This window comes from Schistocerca americana, chromosome 8 (genome assembly GCF_021461395.2).
Source record: "Schistocerca americana isolate TAMUIC-IGC-003095 chromosome 8, iqSchAmer2.1, whole genome shotgun sequence".
Classification (NCBI taxonomy): domain Eukaryota; kingdom Metazoa; phylum Arthropoda; class Insecta; order Orthoptera; family Acrididae; genus Schistocerca; species Schistocerca americana.
In genome coordinates this window covers 190,824,916-190,849,228 of record NC_060126.1, presented here as the reverse complement: position 1 = coordinate 190,849,228, position 24,313 = coordinate 190,824,916, and the positions used below count along the sequence as shown (strand labels likewise).

Genomic DNA, 24,313 nt, shown 5'->3' with positions numbered 1-24,313 from the left:
TTTTTGGGACTGAAATTATTACATTCTTCTTGGAGTCTAACGGTATTTTGTCTGTATTATATGTCTTACACTGCACACCACGTGGAATAGATTTGTCACGGCCGGATTTCAAAGGGATCTAAATAACTCTAAGTGAATTGCAGTGTAGATGTGATTAGTCTAACACTTCAACTTTTTCCACTCGTTAACTAGATCCTTGTAAGAAAGTAATCGAAAATTTACAAATGTGTCCCATACATAGTTGCTACGAAGTCGAAAGCTGTGTCGTAATGATATGTTCTGAGTGCAATATAACTGTCATATGTTCCAGTCATTTCCCCCCCTTCCACAGCAGTATGTACTGTCTGAGTTCGTTATCAGTTTCAGCCATTTTAGAGCCTGCGTACGCGAGTCTCTTAATGAGAACTAGTGACCAGCCAACTCCTAATTCTTTATAGAACCCCCGCGTATAAAACATGTTCAATATTTATGAGAACATATATCCTGAATTATGTGTTGCACAGTGATATTATTCTGAGAGTTAATTCAGTGCTATATGTGGACACCGCCAACAAAGTGTATTGCAAATAGAGTTAGGAGCAAATAAGTAAAAAATAAAAACATCATACCTGATGCTAAAGTATTACTACGTGAACAGAGAGAATGTAGTAAACGATTTTTTCCTTTCATTATTTTGAAGAGAGCGTCAGCGAGAAAATTTTTAGAAATGCTTTGAAATTATGTACAAAGTTGATGGAAGTCGCTTAGTGCTGTTGTTCTCAGATACTGGATCGATACCGTCTGGGTAATTTGCCTGTTGTCAGTTAAACTTCCACAAGACGTGTACAAAGTTTAACTTTGATACTTAACTTAATGTGTTAAACCTTTAAGATTACACATTTTATCTACAATTCTAAGCCACTATCTCAGAACCCGGATCCCTGTACCACTTGTATTTTGCTTATCCAGGGGAAACAAACATTTGACAATCAATATCTCGCGTAATTATTGTCCACACTTAAAACTTTAAAATGCTATCACACTATACTCATTAACAGATACAGTCTCATCTTGAAAATTTACCACAATAAAACTATGCGTCTTTCTTGACGGCGTGTAAATACCTGGACTTCATTCACCCACCACTTCAGAATGACAGCACCTAGCGACTTCCAATAGACTTTTCACGCAATCTCAGATAAAACTTTTTCTCGCTGTCGCTCCCCACAAAATGATGAAAGGAAAGAAGTTTATCGCTTACTACATTTTCGCTGTTGATATACACTGAAGCGCCAAAGAAACTGGTATAGGTATGCTTATTCAAATACAGACATACGCAAACAGGCAGAAAACGGCGCTGCTGTCGGCAGCGCCTATATAAGACAACCACTGTCTGGTACAGTTGTTAGATTGGTTACTGCTGCTACAATGGCAGGTTACCAAGATTAGGTGAGGTTGAATGTGGTGTTATAGTGGCGCAAGAGCGATGGGACACAGCATCTCTGAGGTAGCGATGAACTGCGAATTTTCCAATACGACAATTTCACGAGTGTACGTTGAATATCATGAATCCAGTAAAACATCAAACCCTCGACATCGCTGTCGCCGGAAAAAGATCCCACAAGAATGGGACCAACGACGACTGAAGAGGATCGTTCAACGTGACAGAAGTGCCACCCTGCAGATTTCAAAGCTAGGCCATCAACAAGAGTCAGCATGTCAACCATTCAACGAAACGTCATCGATATGGGCTTTCGGAGCCGAAGGCCCACTCGTGTACACTTGAGAACTGCACGACGCAAAACTTTACACCTTGTCTGGGTCCGTCAACATCGACATTGGACTGTTAATGACTGGAAACATGTTGCCCGGTCGGACGATTCTCGTTTCAAATTGTATCGAGTGGCTGGACGCGTTCAGGTATGGAGACAATCTCATAAATCCCTGGACCCTGCATGTCAGCGGGGGACTGTTCAGACTGCCGGAGGCTCTGTAATGGTGTGGGGCGTGTGCAGTTGGAGAGATATAGTACCCGTGATAGGTCTAGATACGACTGACAGGTGACACGTAGGTAACCATCCTGTCTGATCACCTGCATCCATTCATGTCCATTGTGCATTCCGACGGACTTGGACAATTCCAGTAGGACAATGCGACGCCCCACACGCCCAGATTGCTACAGAGTGGATCCAGGAACACTCTTCTAAGTTTAAACAGTTCCGCTGGCCACCATATTCATCAGACATGAACAATATTGAGCATATCTGGGACGCTTTGCTACTTGGTGTTCAGAACAGATCTCCAGCCCTTCGTACTCTTACGGATTTACGGACAGCGTTGCAGCACTGATGGTGTCAGTTACCTCCAGCACTACTTCAGAAATTAGTCGAGTCCATGCCGTCTTGCGGCACTTCTGCGTGCTCGAGGGGACCGTACACGATATTAGGCAGGTGTACCAGTTTCTTTGACTCTTCAGTGTATAACGTGCGTTGTAATAAAATGAATCTTTGAATGAGAAACTTTATTTAGTTACCCTAAAGGATTTTAACGTGATTGAATATTTTGAGAACTATGATCTTAATCTGCATTCATCAGAAGAAGATTAATTTTGAGGGTCAAGTCTCCTTGAAAATTATTGGAAGTTATTGAAGTCTGAAGCAAAACATAACAGTTGCGGCACTCCGAGGCGTTTTTGTTACCCACAGTCTTAGCAGAGCCCCAAGTGGCCAGCAAGAAACAGTTCTGAATTCTATATCGAATGGGTGCTAATAATGACGTTTATATTGATTTCTAATATAGTTTTTACAATATATATACATAGCAATACAAATCGAAAATAGCTAAAAATGACGCTAAATTTGTTATTCTTTAATATCCTAAGGATCCGGGAGGTACGAAACAGTACATTAAAGGACGGTTTATTTGCGATTCTTCTAACACAGAGGTACTTAACGAAGTCGTTTTCCTTTAATAAGAAAAAGTTGCTAGTAAACAGCGATAGACCTGTCTTTTTGCAGAAAGATGTCGTATATCTACCCTGCAAAGCAGAGTTTTGTTCGCTACACTGTTAGCCAAATCAGTGAATGTGGAATCTAGGGAACTTATATGGAATGTAATACCTATATTATTTAACGCACTAAATAAGCCACCACACCAGTAGCTTAAGGGAAAACCGCACAGGTGTGATAACAATAAGTCATCAAAAGTAATAAAACTGTTTCCCAACACAGAAGAACACAATTGCACACTTGTTGCTAAAACTGAGCTGCAAACGGCAAGAATCTACAGCAGATTCGCATTTGAAGCAAAAGTAATTACACTTACAAAAATATTCGTATATTAGGAAATAAAGTGAAATGTAAAAAGTGGCGAATCATTAGACTCCACAAAAATTTTTAAGTATCAAGGAAAGTATATATGATAGAAACAAGAAACGACAGAAATATATTCTTCTCATGAATGAAATACGTGGTTATATTCTCTTGCTGTCAGACGAGTAAGCTGAAAATACACACATCAAAATAAGTTTTGCATCACCTCGGTTCCGAGAGTTCCGGAACCTTTACAGAAAACTGGAAAAGAGATCAACATAAACATCATTTCCGCCCGTTTTATTACTCATGGAAACCTTACACTGCATGTTGTACCACCATACAGAGAGACCTTCAGAGGTACCTCTAATACCCAGTAGCACGTCATCTTGCATTGATGCATGGCTGTATTCGTCGTGCCATATTATCCACAAGTTTATCAAGGCACTGTTGGTCCAGATTGTCCCACTCCTCAACGGCGATTCGGCGTAGATCCGTCAGAGTGGTTGGTGGGTCACGTGGTCCATAAACAGCCGTTTTCAATATATCCCAGGCATGTTCGATAGTGTTTGGCCACTCTAGTCGAGCGATGTCGTTATCCTGATGGAAGTCATTCCCCAGATGTGCACGATGGGCGCGCGAGTGCCTCGCCAATATGCTGCCGATTTGGTTGCACTGTCGGTCGGAGGATGGCATTCACGTATCGTGCAGCTCTTACGACGCCTTTCATGACCACCGGCGGTGTACGTCGGCTCCACATAATGCCACCCCAAAACAGCAGGGAACCTCCACCTTGCTGCACTCGCTGGACGGTGTGTCTAAGGCGTTCAGCCTGACCGAGCTGCCTCCAAACAGGTCTCCGACGATTGTCTGGTTGAAGGCATATGCGACACTCATCGGTGGAGAGAACGTGATGCCAGTCCTGAGCGGTCCATTCGGCATGTTGTTGGGCCCATCTGTACCGCGCTGCATGGTGTCGTGGTTGCAAAGATGGGTGTCGGAAGTGAAGTTGTGCATCATGCGGCCTATTGCGCATAGTGTGAGCAGTAACACGATGTCGTGTGGCTACACGAAAGGCATTATTCAACATGGTGGCGTTGCTGTCAGGGTTCCTCCGAGCCATAATCCGTAGGTAGCGGTCATCCACGGCAGTAGTAGCGCTTTGGCGGCCTGTGCGAGGCATGTCATAGATAGTTCCTGTCTGTCTGTCTGTCTGTATCTCCTCCATGTCCGAACAACATCGCTTTGGTTCACTTCGAGATGCTTGGACAGTTCCCTTGCTGAGAGCCCTTCCTAGCACAAAGCAAAAACGCGGACGCGATTGAACCGCGTTATTGACCGTCTAGGCATGGTTGAGCTACAGACAACACGATCTGGATACCTCCTTCCTGGTGGAATGACTGGAACTGATCGGCTGTCGGATCCCCTCCGTCTAATAGGCGCTGTTCATGCATGGTTGTTTACATCTTTGGGTAGGTTTAGTAATATCTCTGATCAGTCAAAGGGACTGTGTCTGTGGTACAATATCCAGAGTCAACGTTTATCTTCAGGGGTTCTGGGAACCAGGGTGACAAACTCTTTTTGATGTGTGTATATACGTATTCGAAAGTATTTCTGCGTGGATAAGTTGCCGCTTATGTCATTTTATATTTATTTCAAGATAATTCACGTCTCTTGGTAAGTAACGCACAGAAAGCAAAAATATAACAACTATTTCGATAATTAAGTAGAAAATAATTAAGAAAACACATTATGCTTCCGACACATATGACTGTTCGCTTTCTCACCGCTTGGAGCGCTAGTGTCGCTAGAACTGTCAAACGGTAACAATTTACGCATCACAGTGTGTCGCGTAAATGTATGTATTTGGACTGGATTTGAAGTGGGTCATCAATCGATATCGTTATAGTCAAGATCAGATACACAAACTGGCTTTCTTTAATTTTCGAAGGCACAGAAGTTTGTGGAACAGGTGATAAACAAATAATTGAAATTTTGTCTCTATCTACTTCTGAGCCTGCAGTAAGTCCATCTGATTAGTTCACTGAAGTAATTCAAATTCGTTGTTGTGTACACCTCTGGAAAGGAAGTCTGATACGGTCAGGCCGGATTACCATACGTAACTGATTACCGGTGTTGTATGGTAAAAAAAAATTAAACAATAGAAAGATGGTCACGTGGAGCTGCTCGTGGCGGCCGTGACCACGAAACGCAAGAACAGACGTCGATTGATGCACAGTTTGAGAGGAGAGTGAGTGATTCCAGTGAAGGATCACGCTCTCGTCGCGTGGCCAGCGAACAACGGCTACAACGTGCAGTGTCCTGATGCTACCAGCCGGGCGACCGACGTCGCGAGTAACGAACAACAAGACGCAGAGTTCGTGTGGTAAAGTAGCAGCCGAGCGCTGTTGATAGAGAAATTTGGAATTCTGGGTAGCAGCAGCCGGGAAGGACCGCCACCGACTCGTCGCGTCCTGGTGGTAACTCCCACGCATCACCAGCATCGAATAACACGTCCTGTTGGGCGCCTTCATCGACCTAACTTCTCTGGCAAAAGTCCTGCGCATCCTAACCCGGCAGTACAAACGAAGGACACTACAGCTACTGGCGGGCTGCAGTCTGCACCACTAGCCAGCTCTCCACCAGTGGAAACTTACTCGGTGAGTGCAGTTCACATTGACAGACAATACGAGTGTCCAGTGATATGTCGGAGAAACAGACTTAACTTTGCCAGTGTGATAATGATAAAAAGATCCGAGTTTTAAATTAATAGTAGTCCCATCAGAGGACAGCATAATGCAGGGCCGGCCAGAAATTCCGCACGCGTGCGGTGCTCCTGCTCATGTGCAACTTCCGGGTCACAGCGTGCACGCCGCAGCCGTCACCGTTCATGTAGTGCACGTTTCTACGCACAGATGCTTTATCCGCTTGCTGGGATACTCTGCACCGGCGCATTCTAGTGCTCTTACCACAGCTTGCAAGCCAACCGTGGGAAAGTATTTCGCATATTAAACATTTCAAATACTGTCACAGTCTACTCTGAGACGTCTACTTTTATTGTAACAGTTTAACCCAGTGAGACAAGTGATACAGTTAACAACCGTGGGTTTTTATTAAGGCAGCTTGACTGACGGCACGTAAATACGCGTAACGTTTTTGATCTAGTATTTAAGAAAGAGAGCGCTTTGCGACTTCCAACGAACCTTAATCATGATTTCAAATAACATTAAACTAATGCAAGGTTTCCTATAACTAATTCTCGGTGCCCTCAGTTACACCCACATAATTTCTGTCTCACTGACCTCTGCACAGAATGATAACAACAAAATCAAATGGCTCTGAGCACTATGGGACTTAACTTCTTTGGTCATCAGTCCCCTAGAACTTCGAACTACTTAAACCTAACTAACCTAAGGACATCACACACATCCATGCCCGAGACAGGATTCGAACCTGCGACCGTAGGGGTCGCGCGGTTCCAGACTGTAGCGCCTAGAACCGCATGGCCACTGCGGCCGGCCCAATGATAACAACAGACCTCTCGATGATCACCTGTTATTTCAATACCATTATTGCTATATCTTTCATCAGTTACGTCTGAAATCTGCATGATAACCGACAATTAGATGAATGTTATGTTTTATCGACTTCAGCTGAGCGTAGCCCTTCACACATAAAAAAAAACCCTAAATGTAAATATACATTGGAACAATCAGTTTAATGACCAACTTTCCTGATAATAATGTAACATGAAGCAGAATGAGGCAATAATGCATAGTTAGTAAACAATAATTTTTAATTATGAAAGGAATAAATCCAAACATGTTTATCACTGGTCATGAGAAATGATAATCGAGTTGACGTGTCGCATCCATTTTCTTAAGGACATTTAATTTTGCTTGTCGTTCTGCACCGTTGAGTACACTACACTCGTCTTTGTGATATGTATTGTAGTGTCTTTCAATTGAAAACTTACGCTGGCCGCCTATTATTCGGCGGCCCAGCAAGCATTGTGAGTTTTCACCAACGGCTACAAAAAAGATTTGCAGTTCCCAGTCATTTTTAAACGACTGAGAACATGGATCTCCCGTCCTTTGCTTTTTCACAGTAACTGCCATTTCTCAGTACTTCTCTGTTAAGGATACGGTTACCAGGGGTAAACGAGACTGGGTATGATGCGATCTTGCTTGTACCACATAAACAGGGAAGTGGAGCCGCCGCCGTTCATTTAGGACAGATGTCTAATGTCGCTGTCGCACACGTGCGCACATGTGCAGCACTTCCGCACGTCTGCACACTGTGCAGCGTTTGGCCGGCCCTGGTATAGTGGATACGAAACAATGGCCTTTGTAGGGAAGAGTGATAAACTAGAAATTAGGCACATGAAATGCATTCGCAGTTGCGAATATGGACGACCATCAGCTGTAAATGGAATGACGACAGTAAAAATTTGTGCCTATCCGAGAGTCGAACACGAATTTCCCACTTATCGCGAGGGGTCGCCTTCTTTTTAAAAATATTTCTTGAAAACATTAATAAGTATGATGACTAACTGAAACCCTCAGCTGCCGACAGGTGTTGTTGATATACCTCGATGTGGACAGCTGAAAATGTGTGCCGATCTCCTTACATGGCAGACGCTCTATCCATTTTTTTTTTTTACTCATTTTGTTCGATTTTTGTTCGTTGCATCTGCTCGGGGCGGACGTCGTAAAACATCCGTTGAAGTTCGTTGTTGATCGATTAACTCAGTGCATAGTGCTGTGGAATGCGTAAAAAACAGCAAATTGGCGCTCATAGGAAGAAGAACAACACCAAAAATGCAACAGGAGAGTAATATGTAAGAAACTGTCTACGCAACCTGCCACTGATGATGCCTTGCAGAAAATAAAGGCGAAACGCGTATGGCACTAAAATTGTGTTTTTTGGTGGCTGTCTAAGCCAACCTATAAATGAAATGATCGTATCGCATTGTTGGCCGGGAGGGCCCCATTTGGGGGAGTTCTGCCGCCGCATTGCAAGTCTTTTTAGGTGAGGCCACATCGGCGACTTGCGAGTCAATGATTTATTTATTTAACCTGATCAGATTTGGGCCATCATGCCCTCTCTTACATCGGACCAGTGTTCCACACATGTAGCATTTCACACATCAAAGTTACATCATGACAATAGTTTAAATAAGAAAATTAGATTACTCTTTATGAATAAAGAGTAATGACTAAGACCTAATAAAGTAAATGCTGGCTGTATTTTTACATCGGGTGCTATACATACAAATTATGATAAAAGCATTAATAATAACAGTAAAAAAATCAAATAATAATGATAAACATGAGAAAAATTGGCACTAGTAATGAAGATTTGTGCTGATGTACGGTGTGTAAAGTAGATGTTTACTAGTATAGCGAGTTTTGGGGAAGGGAGATTTAAGGAGGGGGAAAGAGGGGAGTAATGAGGTGAAGTGCATTCATGTACAGAGGAAGACATTAATGTTGCTTAAGTAGATACGTCATAACTGTTTTTTGAAGCCGGACATGTTTTTAAGTTCTCTAACATAACGAGGGAGGTTATTCCAGAGTCGGGTTCCCGCTACTGTAAAGGACTTGGAGAAGGTGACTGAGCGATGCAGTGGAACAGAGAGGATTTTATTATGATGGGATCGTGTGTTTCTGTCATGTTGTTCCGACATAAGCGTTAAGGACGAGGAGAGATATGAGGGACAGTGTACATTTATTTATAAGGCAGTAGATGAGACAGAGTCTGCACGCAGCCAGGACAATTTTGCATATGCTGGTGAAATGTGATCAAAAAGTAGAACGTCACAGATATATCGGACGCAGGCATTCACAACCAGTTCCAGACGTCGCGAATTTTCCTGAGAGAGGCCTTGTAGGATAATATCGCTGTAGTCAATGATTGGGAGTATAAGCGTTTGTAGTAATTTCTTTTTCAGATCGAAAGGGAAGAGTTTTTTTATATTTTTGTAGGCTATGAATGGATGCTGATGACAAAGGATGACAGCCAAAACAGTAGCAGGATAAAAATTTATTAAAATTCTTGAACAAGGTTTGGGTATATATAAATATACCTTCATCAGAAGTAAAAAATCTAAAATTACATCATGCAATGGAGATTAATAAAACAATTGTGCCAAAGGCGTCGTCAGTAATTAAGACATCTTCTCCATTTGTACAACATGACTACAGGCACAGGGTCAATGCGAACAGTGCCTGTCCCTATAGTGATGTTGTACAAATGGAGAAGATGTCTTAATTACTGACGACGCCTTTGGCACAATTGTTTTATTAATCTCCATTGCATGATGTAATTTTAGATTTTTTACTTCTGATGAAGGTATATTTATATATACCGAAACCTTGGTCAAGAATTTTAATAAATTTTTATCCTGCAACTATTTTTGTTGACATCCTTTATCGTGAAGAATTTCAACAGTTGCTGTTTCAGCCATGTTTAAAATCTTGGGATGCTGATGCTTTTTTGCACACTGCAGTTACGTGCTCTGTCCAATTTCGATTTTCATATATTATTACTCCTAAACTCTTTGCTGAGGGAGAGAAGTTAATATTTGTTCCATTTAGGATAAGAGATGGTACGGATTCCCGATGTTTTGGGCTAATGAGCTTAGAGTGACCAACAAGTACTACTTGGATTTTAGATGGGCTTAGTTTTTTGATAGTGCATCGAGGTCAGTATTGAAATTTTCAATAGCTTTCTTATGATTGTTTGGTTTCGCACTAAGATACAATTGAAGGCCATCAGCATACACATGATATTTGCAGTAGGTCAGGACCGATGACACATCATTGACATACAGAGAGAGAAGGACAGACAACACCCAGTCCCCTGCCGGGAATCGAACCTGGGATCCCTGCGTGGTAGGCGGTAAAAAATGGTTCAAATGGCTCTGAGCACTATGGGACTCAACTGCTGAGGTCATTAGTAACCTAGAACTTAGAACTAGTTAAACCTAACTAACCTAAGGACATCACAAACATCCATGCCCGAGGCAGGATTCGAACCTGCGACCGTAGCGGTCTTGCGGTTCCAGACTGCAGCGCCTTTAACCGCACGGCCACTGCGGCCGGCGGTAGGCGGTAAGCCGGCCCGAGTGGACGAGGGGTTCTAGGCGCTCCAGTCTGGAACCAAATGGCTAAAGACATCACACACATCCATGGCCGGCCGCGGTGGTCTCGCGGTTCTAGGCGCGCAGTCCGGAACCGTGCGACTGCTACGGTCGCAGGTTCGAATCCTGCCTCGGGCATGGATGTGTGTGATGTCCTTAGGTTAGTTAGGTTTAAGTAGTTCTTAGTTCTAGGGGACTGATGACCACAGATGTTAAGTCCCACAGTGCTCAGAGCCATTTGAACCATTTTTTTGGTAGGCGGTAATGGTACCGCTACCCTGCGGAGGTGGACCTGTAACTGGGGCCTAGTGATTTTAGACATTTAGTTACATGAATTGCCTTTACGAAATAAAGTTACCTTTTTTTAATTAACATATTCATATCCTTCATTTACATGGTCCAATATGGAAAATAAGTATTTATTTAAAAAACACAAAGTAAGCCACTCAACACAGCTCGACTTCAGTTTGTACTCAGTTTTAGACATTTAGTTACATGAATTGCCTTTAGAAAATTAAGTTACCTATTTTTAATTAACATATTCATATCCCTCATTTACATTGTCCAATATGCAAGATAAGTATGTATTTAAAAAAAACACAAAGAAAGCCACTCAACACAGCTGGACTTCAGTTTGTACTCAGGAACGTGCCACGAAGGGCTGGAGAGCGGAAGCGGCACGCTAGACTCCAGTAGTGTCCCTGATCCAGGCCCTGGCGCTGGCCACGTTGCCGTAGACGGCGACCGGGCCGAGGCAGCTGGAGTTCCCCCAGGAGACGACGCCCAGCTGCGTGCCGGCGTGCACGAGCGCGCTCCCCGAGTCGCCGTGGCAGACGGCGCGGCTGGGGTGTCCGGCGCACAGCATGCTGGCCGTCACGTGGTGGACTTGGCCCAGGCGCGCCTCGCACTCGGACCGGTCCAGCACCTCGAGGTCGGCGCTCTGCAGCTCCTCCGCCGCCCCGCCGTCCTGGGTGGCGCCCCAGCCGGTGGCGGTGACGGGCAGCCCTACCGGAGGGTCGTAGCCCTCACCGGGCAGGACCACGGGCTGCACTGTGGGGCCCAGCGGGAAGGGCTCAGCAACCTGCGCAACGTAAGCGTCGCAGACATTAAAAATCTGGTTGCTGAAAATGAGGGTGAGATTTTTTTTTTTTTTTTTTTTTTTTTTTTTTTTTTTTTTTTTTTTTTAACTTCAGTCTTTGATCACAATATGAATTCTTTAGACGATGACCGGTTTCAGTCCGTAAAGACCATCCTCAGATCTTTTATACACCATGTCCTAAAGTTATTAGGCCATAATGGCAATACTTATATGTTTTGACGATGCCATGATGGCCTAATCACTTTAGGTGTAAAAAAGATCTGAGGATGGTCATTACGGACTGAAACCGGTCATCGTCGAAAGAATTCATATTTTGATCAAAGACTGAAATAAAAAACATTTGAATCAAATCTGATAACGACAAAAAAAGTAAGTGCTCATATGCTGTATGAAGGACAAGGTACGCGGCGTGTTTTTTAAGTAAGTACCGTTTTGAAATTAAAAAAAAACGTTCTAAGATATCTCAATAATTTTTACATGAAAGCCTGTACCTTACTCTACGCACTGACGCCATTACAGTCTGATTCTTCCTTGTTTACGTTGTGTACTGAGTGTTTAAGATGCCTCCGATAGTCGTGAGTCCCGCCGACTGTGAAGTACGGGCTGTTATAAGATTTCTTAGTGCTAAAGGCCTATAAAAGCGATCGATATTCATCGTGAGATCTGTACAGTTTACGGAGAAAACATTATCAGTGATGGAATGCTACGAAAGTGGGTGAGAGCATTTAAAGATGGCCGCACAAATGTGCATGATGAACAACGGAGTGGGCGTCCTTCGGTCGTTAATGAAAGTTTAGTGCAGTAAGTGGATAATCTACATCTACATTTATACTCCGCAAGCCACCCCACGGTGTGTGGCAGAGGGCACCTTACGTGCCACTGTCATTACCTCCCTTTCCTGTTCCACTCGCGTATGGTTCGCGGGAAGAACGACTGCCGGAAAGCCTCCGTGCGCGCTCGAAACTATAGAGACTGAAGCAGAAATATTCCACGATGTCCTACAACAAATTCCGTATGTTTTCAACCGAAATTGGCCGAGAAAAAGACGTGTTGCATTACTTATTGACCGCCCCTCGTAGATGGTATACCAATCATGTAGCATTTTCTCCTTGTTAAGACTCCCAATGGCCTGCCTGAAGTCCACGTAGAGGCTATGAAGCTCAGTTTTACTATCTCATTTCTGTTCATGTACTTGCCTCAGGACAAATATGATCTGTTGTTGACCAATAATTCCTGCATCCACACAGTTGTTCTCCCAATAAGTCTTCTGCATATGGAGCTGGCTTGTACGTAATACTAGACAATTCCTTACACTGTACATTCAGTACAGGGTACTGCGGCAGTAATTAGAATGTCAAGTCTTGACCCTTTTCAAATTCTCACTTGATACCATATCCGTAGTTGCGTGGCTTCGCCCCCTTCTCCCCATTTTTTAGGCAGTACCTACAATACTTACTATAAGCTGGATTCTTCTGTCTTTGGATGTACAATATCTACATCTACATCTACATTTATACTCCGCAATCCACCCACCGCTGTGTGGCGGAGGGCACTCTACGTGCCACTGTCATTACCTCCCTTTCCTGTTCCACTCCCGTATGGTTCGCGGGAAGAACAACTGCCGGAAAGCCTCTGTGCGCGCTCGAATCTTTCTAATTCGTGATCTCCTCGGGAGGTATAAGTAGGGGGAAGCAATATGATACCTCATCCAGAAACGCACCCTCTCGAAACATGAACAGCAAAATACACCGCGATGCAGAGCGTCTCTCTTGCAGAGTCTGCCATTTGCGTTTGCTAAACATCTCCGTAACATTATCACGCTTACCAAATAACCCTTTGACGAAAGGCGCCGTTCTTGTTGTGAAAAGCAATGGTCCCATAACACTCCCCTGTGGTACGCCACAGGTTACTTTAACGTTTGTAGACGTCTCTCCATTGAGAACAACATGCTGTGTTCTGTTTGCTAAAAACTCTTCAGTCGAGCCACACAGCTTGTCTGATATTCCGTTGGCTCTTACTTTGTTTATAAGGCGACAGTGCGGAACTGTATCGAACGCCTTCCGGAAGTCAAGGAAAATGGCATCTACCTGGGAGCCTGTATCTAATATTTTCTGGGTCTCATGAACAAACAAAGCGAGTTGGGTCTCACATGATCGCTGTTTCCGGAATCCATGTTGATTCCTACAGAGTAGATTCTGAGTTTCCACAAATGACATGATACGCGAGCAAAAAACATGTTCTAAAACTCTACAACAGGGATATAGGCCTATAGTTTTGAGCATCTGCTCGACGACCCTTCTTGAAAACTGGGACTACCTGTGCTCTTTTCCAATCATTTGGAACCTTCCGTTTACGTTGTGTACTGAGTGTTTAAGATGCCTCCGTTAATCGTGTGTTCCGCCGACTGTGAAAACTGTTCAAATGTATGTGAAATCTTATGGGACTTAACTGCTAAGGTCATCAGTCCCTAAGCTTACACACTACTTAACCTAAATTATCCTGAGGACAAACACACACACCCATGCCCGAGGGAGAACTCGAACCTCCGCCGGGACCAGCCGCACAGTCCATGACTGCAGCGCCCCAGAGCGCTCCGCTAATCCCGCGAGGCCCGACTGTGAAGTACGGGCTGTCACAAGATTTCTTAGTGCTAAAGGCCTATAAAACCGATCGATATTCGTCGTGAGATCTGTGCAGTTTACGGAGAAAACATTATGATTGATAGAATGGTAAGAAAGTGGGTGAGAGCATTTAAAGATGCCCACACAAATGTGCATGATGAACAACGGAGTGGGCGTACTTCGGTCGTTAATGAAAGTTTAGTGCAGGAATGGGACAATAAGGTGAGAGAAAACAGGCGCTTTACGATTTCCTCCTTGCGGGATGACTTTGCTAATGTTTCTCGTTGTGTTTTGTATGGCATTGTGACCGAGCACTTGAATTACCGAAAATTGTGCGCACGTTGGGTACCGAAAATGTTGACGGATGTGCACAAAACGAAACGTTTAGACAGTGCACTGACTTTCCTTGAGCGGTACCACAACGACGGTGATGATTTCTTAAGCCAAATTGTTACGGGCGATGAAACATGGGTGGCCTACGTCACACCAGAACCAAAGCAACAGTCCATGGAAGTCGAGCAAGGGCACCGTTTTGCTGCAAGACAATGAAACATGTGAAGAACAATTTACAGTAAGGTAATATGCATGCCAGTATATTTCCAGAAGGTGGTGCCCCACATCTCTTATATGTTTGAAAAATGTCGTATTACCGGAAAATACTTCATTTACACAACCAGTTTCAGTCAAAAAAATGGTTCAAATGGTTCTGAGCACTATGGGACTTGTTACCCTGAGCCACCATCTTACTCTGTTACTCGCTCCTATGAACGGGACGCGTTATTCAGATCTTGGTGCCTCTCGCGTCCATCTAGAAAAGATAACCTGAAGATACCTAAATAAGGCAGAACACGTGGTTGAAAAATAAAAAGAAAATTGCAACCAAGACTGTTTTTAACCAATACTGTTAACCACTGGTTTGCTGTATGCCACATATGGATTGGAAGAATTACTATGGGACTTAACATCTGAGGTCATCAGTCCTCTACACTTAGAACTACTTAAACCTAACCAACCTAAGTACATCACACACATCCATGCCCGAGGCAGGATTCGAACCTGCGATCGGACTGAAGCGCATAGAACCGCTCGCCCACAGCGGCCGGCTCCAGTTTCAGTCGTCTGATCAACATAAAATGATACGTGACAAACATTACAGGCTTAAACCGTCACGAATCTGTTAACTGATGTAAATGCTAACACCAACACACAGATAACGGAGTATCACATACTCACATGACAGTATTCACGGTATCATGTCAGGCGAAATATGAAATCATTATCGTTAGTTGATAAAACTCTGAATAACACTCTGGAAACTAAAGTATACCATAACACAGTGAAGTGACTCTTTACAAAAAGCGCATACCATAAAGACGTAAATGGTTAACATTTGCACAGTTACCTATCATCATGCTTTAATATGCAGGGTGAATCAGGAAGATATACAAATATTTTAATATGTCATTCTACAAGTAAAACTAAAGAAAAAAGCTCATATAAACATAGGTCCGCAAATTTTTAGTTACGGAGTTAATGAAAGATTTTACCTGAAATTTAGCAACTTCGCTAATATGAAGCCATCGAAACACTGTCCGGGATTAAAGTAAAGCACAATTGCCGTTTATTTCGTTGTTATTGGTCTGGTGAATCTAATAAAAGATGTTCCAGGCGTGTGTCTGCAATACAGTTTTGCGATGGCTTCATATTAGCGAAGTTGCTAAATTTCAAGTAAAAGCTTTTATTAGCCGTAACCCCGTAACTAAACATTTTCGGACCTTTGGTTATATGAACGCTTTTCTTTAGTCTTACTTGCAGAATAACATATCAAAATATTTGCATATCTTCGTGAAACACTTTGTATATTATGTCGTCATAATATGTATTATGGCATGATGGTATGTGCTTTTTGTAATGAGCTATGCTAGGGAACGTACAAATTCGTGCTAAAACTGTAGTCGCCGTTAACGCTGTCAACAGATTCGTACTAAGCAGAGGCAAACGAACAGCTGATCATTGTTTAATGGTACAGCCAAAAATGATGATGGAGGTCTACGCACATTGATAATGACTAGAATCTCACGATTACTAAGCTGTGTGTCGTCTGCGACGATAAATACATGTGACAGTCATAACAGATGTTCCATACGTTGCATCTAATAGCAATTTGCGCGTGTAACAGTCACAGATGCGGTGACAGAAAACAAAGTGCGTAGGAATAATGGTTTACATGTACTCGTAGGCACTAGTGTGGAACGAGCTATAGTCACACTCATGTGAGTAGCTTTTATGGGACACGTCGTACAGATACATACAATGCAAATTGTGTAAATATGTTATACTGTAACAGAAGTAACGCCAACGGCCTTTCCGCAATGGTAACACCGGTTCCCGTCAGATCACCGAAGGTCAGCGCTGTCGGGCTGGGTTAGCACTTGGGTGGGTGACAATTCGGTCTGACGAGCGCTGTTGGCAAGCGGGGCGCACTCAGCCCTTGTGAGGCAAACTGAGGAGCTACTTGATTGAGAATTGGCGGCCCCGGTTTCGTAAACTGACATAGGGCAGGGAGAGCGGTGTGCTGACCACATGACCCTCCACATCCTCATCCAGTGACGCCAGTGGGCTGAGGATGACACGGCGGCCGGTCGGTACCGTTGGGCCTTCCAAAGCCTGGTAGGACGGAGGATAACATAAGTAATATATTCAGTTTCAGCATCTCACATAAACATACTAAAGCGGCAGTTGTGTGCAATATATGACACTTGAAGGTTGCTAACAGATACGGAGACGTAAGTTGACTGAAATCATGTTGCATGAAGTGCTCAGCTAATTAAACTCACTAATTGTTCATATTATGACATATTAAAGCTCTTATGTAGACAGACATGACAACAGAACGATGGACATAATAAGCTTCTAAGTCCAACTATGTTTAACTTGCGTGCATTGAGGTAACTTCCCGTTACAGATACAGCAATTACTTCTGAGATGTAAAAAAAGAATAAATAACAATCCTACCACTATTCGACAGACGGCAGCAGCTAATTACAGATGTTATAACACAGGTAAAATAAAGATATATTATGTTTAAAACACGTAACTGAGCATCCTGCGTGAAAAAAGAAAGCTGAATAATGAGTACTAGTCAGTCTCGCTCTGCCAACGGCCTTGTCAAAGAGGGAGGAGGAGCGGACAGAGGTTAAGGACACTCTCTTGTCTTTGGGATGGGAAATTGCCCCTAAATGCGGAAGAATCAGCAATGATCAGTGGCATGAGGATGTAGAAGTCAATTGAAACCACTGCATTAAAGATATATAACGTGTATCCACAGGTCATGTGGCCTTTAAATGAAAAAGTGTCAGTATGATCTATCCATTGGCAAAAGATTCTGGAATAGCCCCCATTCGGATCTCTGGGAGGGCACTGTCAAGAGGGATGTGACCATGAGAAAAGAAAAAAAAAACAGAATAATCAAGGAAAAGATAACGTTCTACGAGTCGGGGAGTGGAATGTCAGAAGTTTGAATGTGGTAGGGAACCTAGAAAATCTAAAAAAGGAAATGCAAAGGCTCAATCTAGATATAGCAGGAGTCAGTGAAGTGAAATGGAAAGAAGACAAGAATTTATGGTCAGATGAGTGTAGAGCTATATCAACAGAGAATATGGTATAACGGGAGTAGGATTCGTTGTGAGTAGAAAGGTAGATAAAAGAGTGTGTTACAGTGAACAGTTCAGTGATATGGTTGTTCTTATCAGAATCGATAGCAAACGAACACCGACAATGATAGTTCAGGTATACGTGCCGACATCCTAAACTGAAGATAAAGATATAGAGAAAGTATATGAGGATATTGAAAGGGAATGTAAAGGGAGATGAAAATCTAATAGTCACGGGGGACTGGAATGCAGTTGTAGGGGAAGGAGTAGAAGAAAAGGTTACAGGAAAATATGGCCTTGGGACAAGGAATGAGAGGAAAAACACTGGTTGAGTTCTGTAATAAATTTCAGCTGGCAACAGCGAATACTTTATTCAAGAATCACTAGAGGAGGTGGTATACTTGTAAAAGACCAGGTGATAAAAATCATATATTGGATTCTAAGGCGTACCCAGGAGAAGATATAGACTCAGATCACATTATAGTAGTGATGACGGGGATGCTGAGATTAGTAACGAAGAATCAATATGCAAAGAAGTGAGATACCGAAGTACTAAGGGATGACGAGGCGTACTTAAAGTTCTCCAAAGCTATAGATACGGCAAACAGGAATAGCTCAGTTGGCAGTAGAGTTAAAGAGGAATGAACATCTCTAAAAAGGGCAATCACAGAGGTTGGAACGAAAAACATAGGGTAGAAAGAACGTAACTACAAAGAAACCAAGGGTAACAGAAGAAATACTTTAGTTGATCAATGAATGAAGGAAACACAAAAATATTCAAGGAAATTCAAGAATACAGAAATACAAGTGGCTGAGGAATGAAATAAATAGGAAGTGCAGGGAAGCTAAGACGAAACGGCTGCTTGAAAAATGTGAAGAGATCGAAAAAGACAAGAGTGTCGGAAGGACAATACGAAAGTCAAAGCATATAGGAAAGTCAAAACAACCTTCGGTGATATTAAAAGCAAGAGTGTCAGCAGAAAAAAGGCAATGGGAATCCCACTGTTGAATGCAGAGGAGAAATGCGATGGATGGAAAGGGTAAATTGAAGGCCTCAATGACGGTAAGATTTGTCTGATGTGATACAAGAAGAAACAGAAGTCGATTTAGAAGTGATAGGAGACCCAGTACTAGAATCAGAATTTAAGAGAGCTTTGGAGCACTTAAGCTCAAATAAGGCAGAAGGGAGAGATAACATTCCATCAGAATTTCTAAAATCACTGGGGGAAGTGGCAACGAAACGACTCTTCACGTTGATGTGTAGAATGTATGAGTCGGGCGACATACCATCTGACTTTCGGAAAACTATCATCCATACAATTTCGAAGACTGCAAGAGCTGACATGTGCGAGAATGATCGCACAATCAGCTTAACAGCTCATACATCCAAGTTGCTAAAAAGGTTAATATACAGAAGTATGGAAAATAAAATTGAGGATGTGCTAGATGACGATCAGTTTGGCTTCAGAAAAGGTAAAGATACCCGAGAGGCAATTCTGAATTTGGGGTTCATAATGGAAGCAAAATAGGAGTGCTGGTTACCTACTACAAACAGCATAGTGAACGCATTATTGTGGCCAAGATAGACACAAAGCCCATGCCTACTACAGTAGTACAAGTTTACATGCCAATTAGCTCTGCAGATGATGAAGAAATTGATGAAATGTACGACGAGATAAAAGCAATTATTCAGGTAGTGAAGGGAGACGAAAATTTAATAGTCATGGGTGACTGGAATTCGTCAGTAGGAAAAGGGAGAGAAGGAAACATAGTAGGTGAATATGGATTGGGGGGAAGAAATAAAAGAGGAAGCCGCCTTGTAGAATTTTGCACAGAGCATAACTTAATCATAGCTAACACTTGGTTCAAGAATCATAAAAGAAGGTTGTATACCTGGAAGAATCCTGGAGATACTAAAAGGTATCAGATAGATTATATAATGGTAAGACAGAGATTTAGGAACCAGGTTTTAAATTGTAAGACATTTCCAGGGGCAGATATGGATTCTGACCACAATCTCTTGGTTATGAACTGCAGATTGAAACTGAAGAAACTGCAAAAAGGTGGGAATTTATGGAGATGGGACCTGGATAAACTGAAAGAAAGAGAGGTTGTAGAGAGTTTCAGGGAGAGCATAAGGGAACATTTGACAGGAATGGGGGAAAGAAATACAGTAGAAGAAGAATGGGTAGCTCTGAGGGATGAAGTAGTGAAAGCAGCAGACGATCAAGTAGGTAAAAAGACGAGGGCTAGTAGAAATCTTTGGGTAACAGAAGAAATATTGAATTTAATTGATGAAAGGAGAAAATATATAAAACGCAGTAAATGAAGCAGGCAAAACGGAATACAAACGTCTCAAAAATGAGATCGACAGGAAGTGCAAAATGGCTAAGCAGGGATGGCTAGAGGACAAATGTAAGGATGTAGAGGCTTGTCTCACTAGGGGTAAGATAGATACTGCCTACAGGAAAATTAAAGAGACCTTTGGAGAGAAGAGAACCACTTGTATGAATATCAAGAGCTCAGATGGCAACCCAGTTCTAAGCAAAGAAGGGAAGGCAGAAAGGTGGAAGGAGTATATAGAGGGTTTATACAAGGGCGATGTACTTGAGGACAATATTATGGAAATGGAAGAGGATGTAGATGAAGATGAAATGGGAGATACGATACTGCGTGAAGAGTTTGACAGAGCACTGAAAGACCTGAGTCGAAACAAAGCCCCGGGAGTAGACAACATTCCATTAGAACTACTGACGACCTTGGGAGAGCCAGTCCTGACAAAACTCTACCATCTGGTGAGCAAGATGTATGAGACAGGTGAAATACCCTCAGACTTCAAGAAGAATATAATAATTCCAATCCCAAAGAAAGCAGGTGTTGACAGATGTGAAAATTACCTAACTATCAGTTTAATAAGTCACAGCTGCAAAATACTAACGCGAATTCTTTACAGACGAATGGATCTGGTAGATAGTGTCGGAAGTTCCATGCGGCTTTTCGCGGATGATGCTGTAGTATACAGAGAAGTTGCAGCATTAGAAAATTGTAGCGAAATGCAGGAAGATCTGCAGCGGATAGGCACTTGGTGCAGGGAGTGGCAACTGACCCTTAACATAGACAAATGTAATGTATTGCGAATACATAGAAAGAAGGATCCTTTATTGTATGATTATATGATAGCGGAACAAACACTGGTAGCAGTTACTTCTGTAAAATATCTGGGAGTATGCGTGCGGAACGATTTGAAGTGGAATGATCATATAAAATTATTTGTTGGTAAGGCGGGTACCAGGTTGAGATTCATTGGGAGAATGCTTAGAAAATGTAGTCCATCAACAAAGGAGGTGGCTTACAAAACACTAGTTCGACCTATACTTGAGTATTGCTCATCAGTGTGGGATCCGTACCAGATCGGTTTGACGGAGGAGATAGAGAAGATCCAAAGAAGAGCGGCGCGTTTCGTCACAGGGTTATTTGGTAACCGTGATAGCGTTACGGAGATGTTTAATAAACTCAAGTGGCAGACTCTGCAAGAGAGGCGCTCTGCATCGCGATGTAGCTTGCTCGCCAGGTTTCGAGAGGGTGCGTTTCTGGATGAGGTATCGAATATATTGCTTCCCCCTACTTATACCTCCCGAGGAGATCACGAATGTAAAATTAGAGAGATTAGAGCGCGCACGGAGGCTTTCAGACAGTCGTACTTCCCGCGAACCATACGCGACTGGAACAGGAAAGGGAGGTAATGACAGTGGCACGTAAAGTGCTCTCCGCCACACACCGTTGGGTGGCTTGCGGAGTATAAATGTAGATGTAGATGAAAAACTGGTAGAAGCGGACCTCGGGGAAGATCAGTTTGGATTCCGTAGATATGTTGGAACACGTGAGGCAATACTAACCTTACGACTTATCTTAGAAGAAAGATTAAGAAAAGGCAAACCTACGTTTCTAGCATTTGTAGACTTAGAGAAAGCTTTTGACAATGTTGACTGGAATACTCTCTTTCACATTCTGAAGGTGGCAGGGGTAAAATACAGGGAGCGAAAGGCTATTTACAATTTGTACAGAAACCAGATGGCAGTTATAAGAGTCGGGGGGCATGAAAGGGATCAGTGGTTGGGAAAGGAGTGAGACAGGGTTGTAGCCTCTCCCCGATGTTATTCAATCTGTATATTGAGCAAGCAGTAAAGGAAACAAAAGAAAAATTCGGAGTAGGTATTAAAATTCATGGACAAGAAGTAAAAACTTTGAGGTTCGCCGATGACATTGTAATTCTGTCAGAGACAGCAAAGGACTTGGAAGAGCAGTTGAACGGAATGGACAGTGTCTTGAAAGGAGGATGTAAGATGAACATCAACAAAAGCAAAACGAGGATAATGGAATCTAGTCGAATTAAGTCGGGTGATGCTGAGGCAATCAGGTTAGGAAATGAGACACTTAAAGTAGTAAAGGAGTTTTGCTATTTAGGGAGTAAAATAACTGATGATGGTCGAAGTAGAGAGGATATAAAATGTAGACTGGCAATGGCAAGAAAATCGTTTCTGAAGAAGAGAAATTTGTTAACATCGAGTATAGATTTAAGTTCAGGAAGTCGTTTCTGAAAGTTTTTGTATGGAGTGTAGCCTTGTATGGAAGTGAAACATGGACGATAACTAGTATGGACAAGAAGAGAATAGAAGCTTTCGAAATGTGGTGCTACAGAAGAATGCTGAAGATAAGGTGGGTAGATCACGTAACTAATGAGGAGGTATTGAATAGGATTGGGGAGAAGAGAAGTTTGTGGCACAACTTGACTAGAAGAAGGGATCGGTTGGTAGGACATGTTTTGAGGCATCAAGGGATCACAAATTTAGCATTGGAGGGCAGCGTGGAGGGTAAAAATCGTAGAGGGAGACCAAGAGATGAATACACTAAGCAGATTCAGAAGGATGTAGGTTGCAGTAGGTACTGGGAGATGAAGAAGCTTGCACAGGATAGAGTAGCATGGAGAGCTGCATCAAAACAGTCTCAGGACTGAAGACCACAACAACAACGACAAGACTAAAGAAAAATCAAGACACTGTCATTGGATTTGACGACCTAGGAAAAGCTTTCGACAATGCAAAATGTTGCAACATGTTCGAAACTCTGAGAGAGAAAGGGGTAAGCTATAGGGAGTGACAGGTAATATACAATATGTACAAGAGCCAAGAGGGAATAATAAGAATGGACGATGGATTACAAGGGGCGTGCAAAAATAAAAACTACTTACGTGTTCGGGGTAACCTTTTTTTATTTTTCGACATAGTCTCCTTTTATACTTATACACTTCGTCCAACGCTGTTCTAATTTGTTGATCCCTTCCGAATAACAGGAATTGTTGAAGTCTGCAAAATAGCTATTAGTTGCTGCAATCACCTCCTCGTTTGAATAAAATCTTTGTCCCGCCAGCCATTTCTTCAAATTGGGAAACAAATAGTAGTCCGAGGGAGCCAAGTCTGGAGAATAGGGTGGATGTGAAACGAGTTGGAATCCTATTTTGCGACCACAACTGCTGAGGTGTGTGCTGGTGCATTGTCGAGATGGAAAAGGTCATTTTTTGCGGTCCAATCGCCGGCGTTCTCTTGCATCTCGGTTTTCAAACGGTCCAATAACGAGGAATAATATGCACCTGTAATAGTTTGACCCCTTCCCAAATAGTCGATGAGGATTATCCCTTGCGAATCCCAAAAGACAGTAGCCATATTCTTTCCGGCCGAAGGAATTGTCTCCGACGTTTTTGGTGCTGATTCTCCCTTGGTAACACATTGGTTTAGTTTGTTGTTTCGTCTCAGTAGTATAGTTATGTCGCCATGTTTCATCCACAGTGACGAAACGACGCTTAAAGTGCTGCGGATTCTTCCTGAACAGCTGCAAACCATCCTTGCGACACTTAACACGGTTCCGTTTTTGGTCAAGAGTGAGCAATCTTGCGGATAGCTCTCTCATGTCCAAATGTTTATGCAAAATATTATATACCCGTTCATTCGAGATGCCCACAGCACTATAAATCTCACGCACCTTAACTCTTCTGTCATCCATCACGATATCATGGATTTTATTAATCATTTCTGGAGTCTTAACCTCCACAGGGCGTCCGGAATGTTCAGCATCACTTGTGCCCATATTGCACACTTAGAAAATTTTGAAACCACTTATAAACTCTTTTAATTGAAGGTGCAGAGTCACCGGAATGTTATCACGCTTCTATTTAGTCAAGCCGGCCGGTGTGGCCAAGCGGTTCTAGGCGCTACAGTTTGGAACCGCGCGACCGCTACGGTCGCAGGTTCGAATCCTGCCACGAGCATGGATGTGTGTGATGTCCTTAGGCTAGATAGGTTTACGTAGTTCTAAGTTCTAGGGGACTGATGACCTCAGATGTTGAGTCCCATAGTGCTCAGAGTCATTTGAACCATTTTTTTATTTAGTCAAAAATGGTTCAAATGGCTCTGAGAACTAAACATTTGAGGTCATCAGTTCCCTAGAACTTA

The 24,313-nt window shown here is 42.8% G+C and overlaps 1 protein-coding gene across 1 annotated transcript in view; it reads right to left on the bottom strand.

Annotated features, from left to right (window-relative positions):
• Window positions 1–11,116: 11,116 nt before the first annotated feature.
• LOC124545659 (trypsin delta-like) overlaps window positions 11,117–24,313 on the bottom strand; it is a 50,275-nt gene continuing 37,078 nt past the window's right edge. Inside the window, exon 4 of the mRNA XM_047124607.1 lies at window positions 11,117–11,515. Within this exon, the coding sequence (XP_046980563.1) occupies window positions 11,117–11,515 (399 nt within the window). The remainder of the gene's footprint in view (window positions 11,516–24,313) is intronic.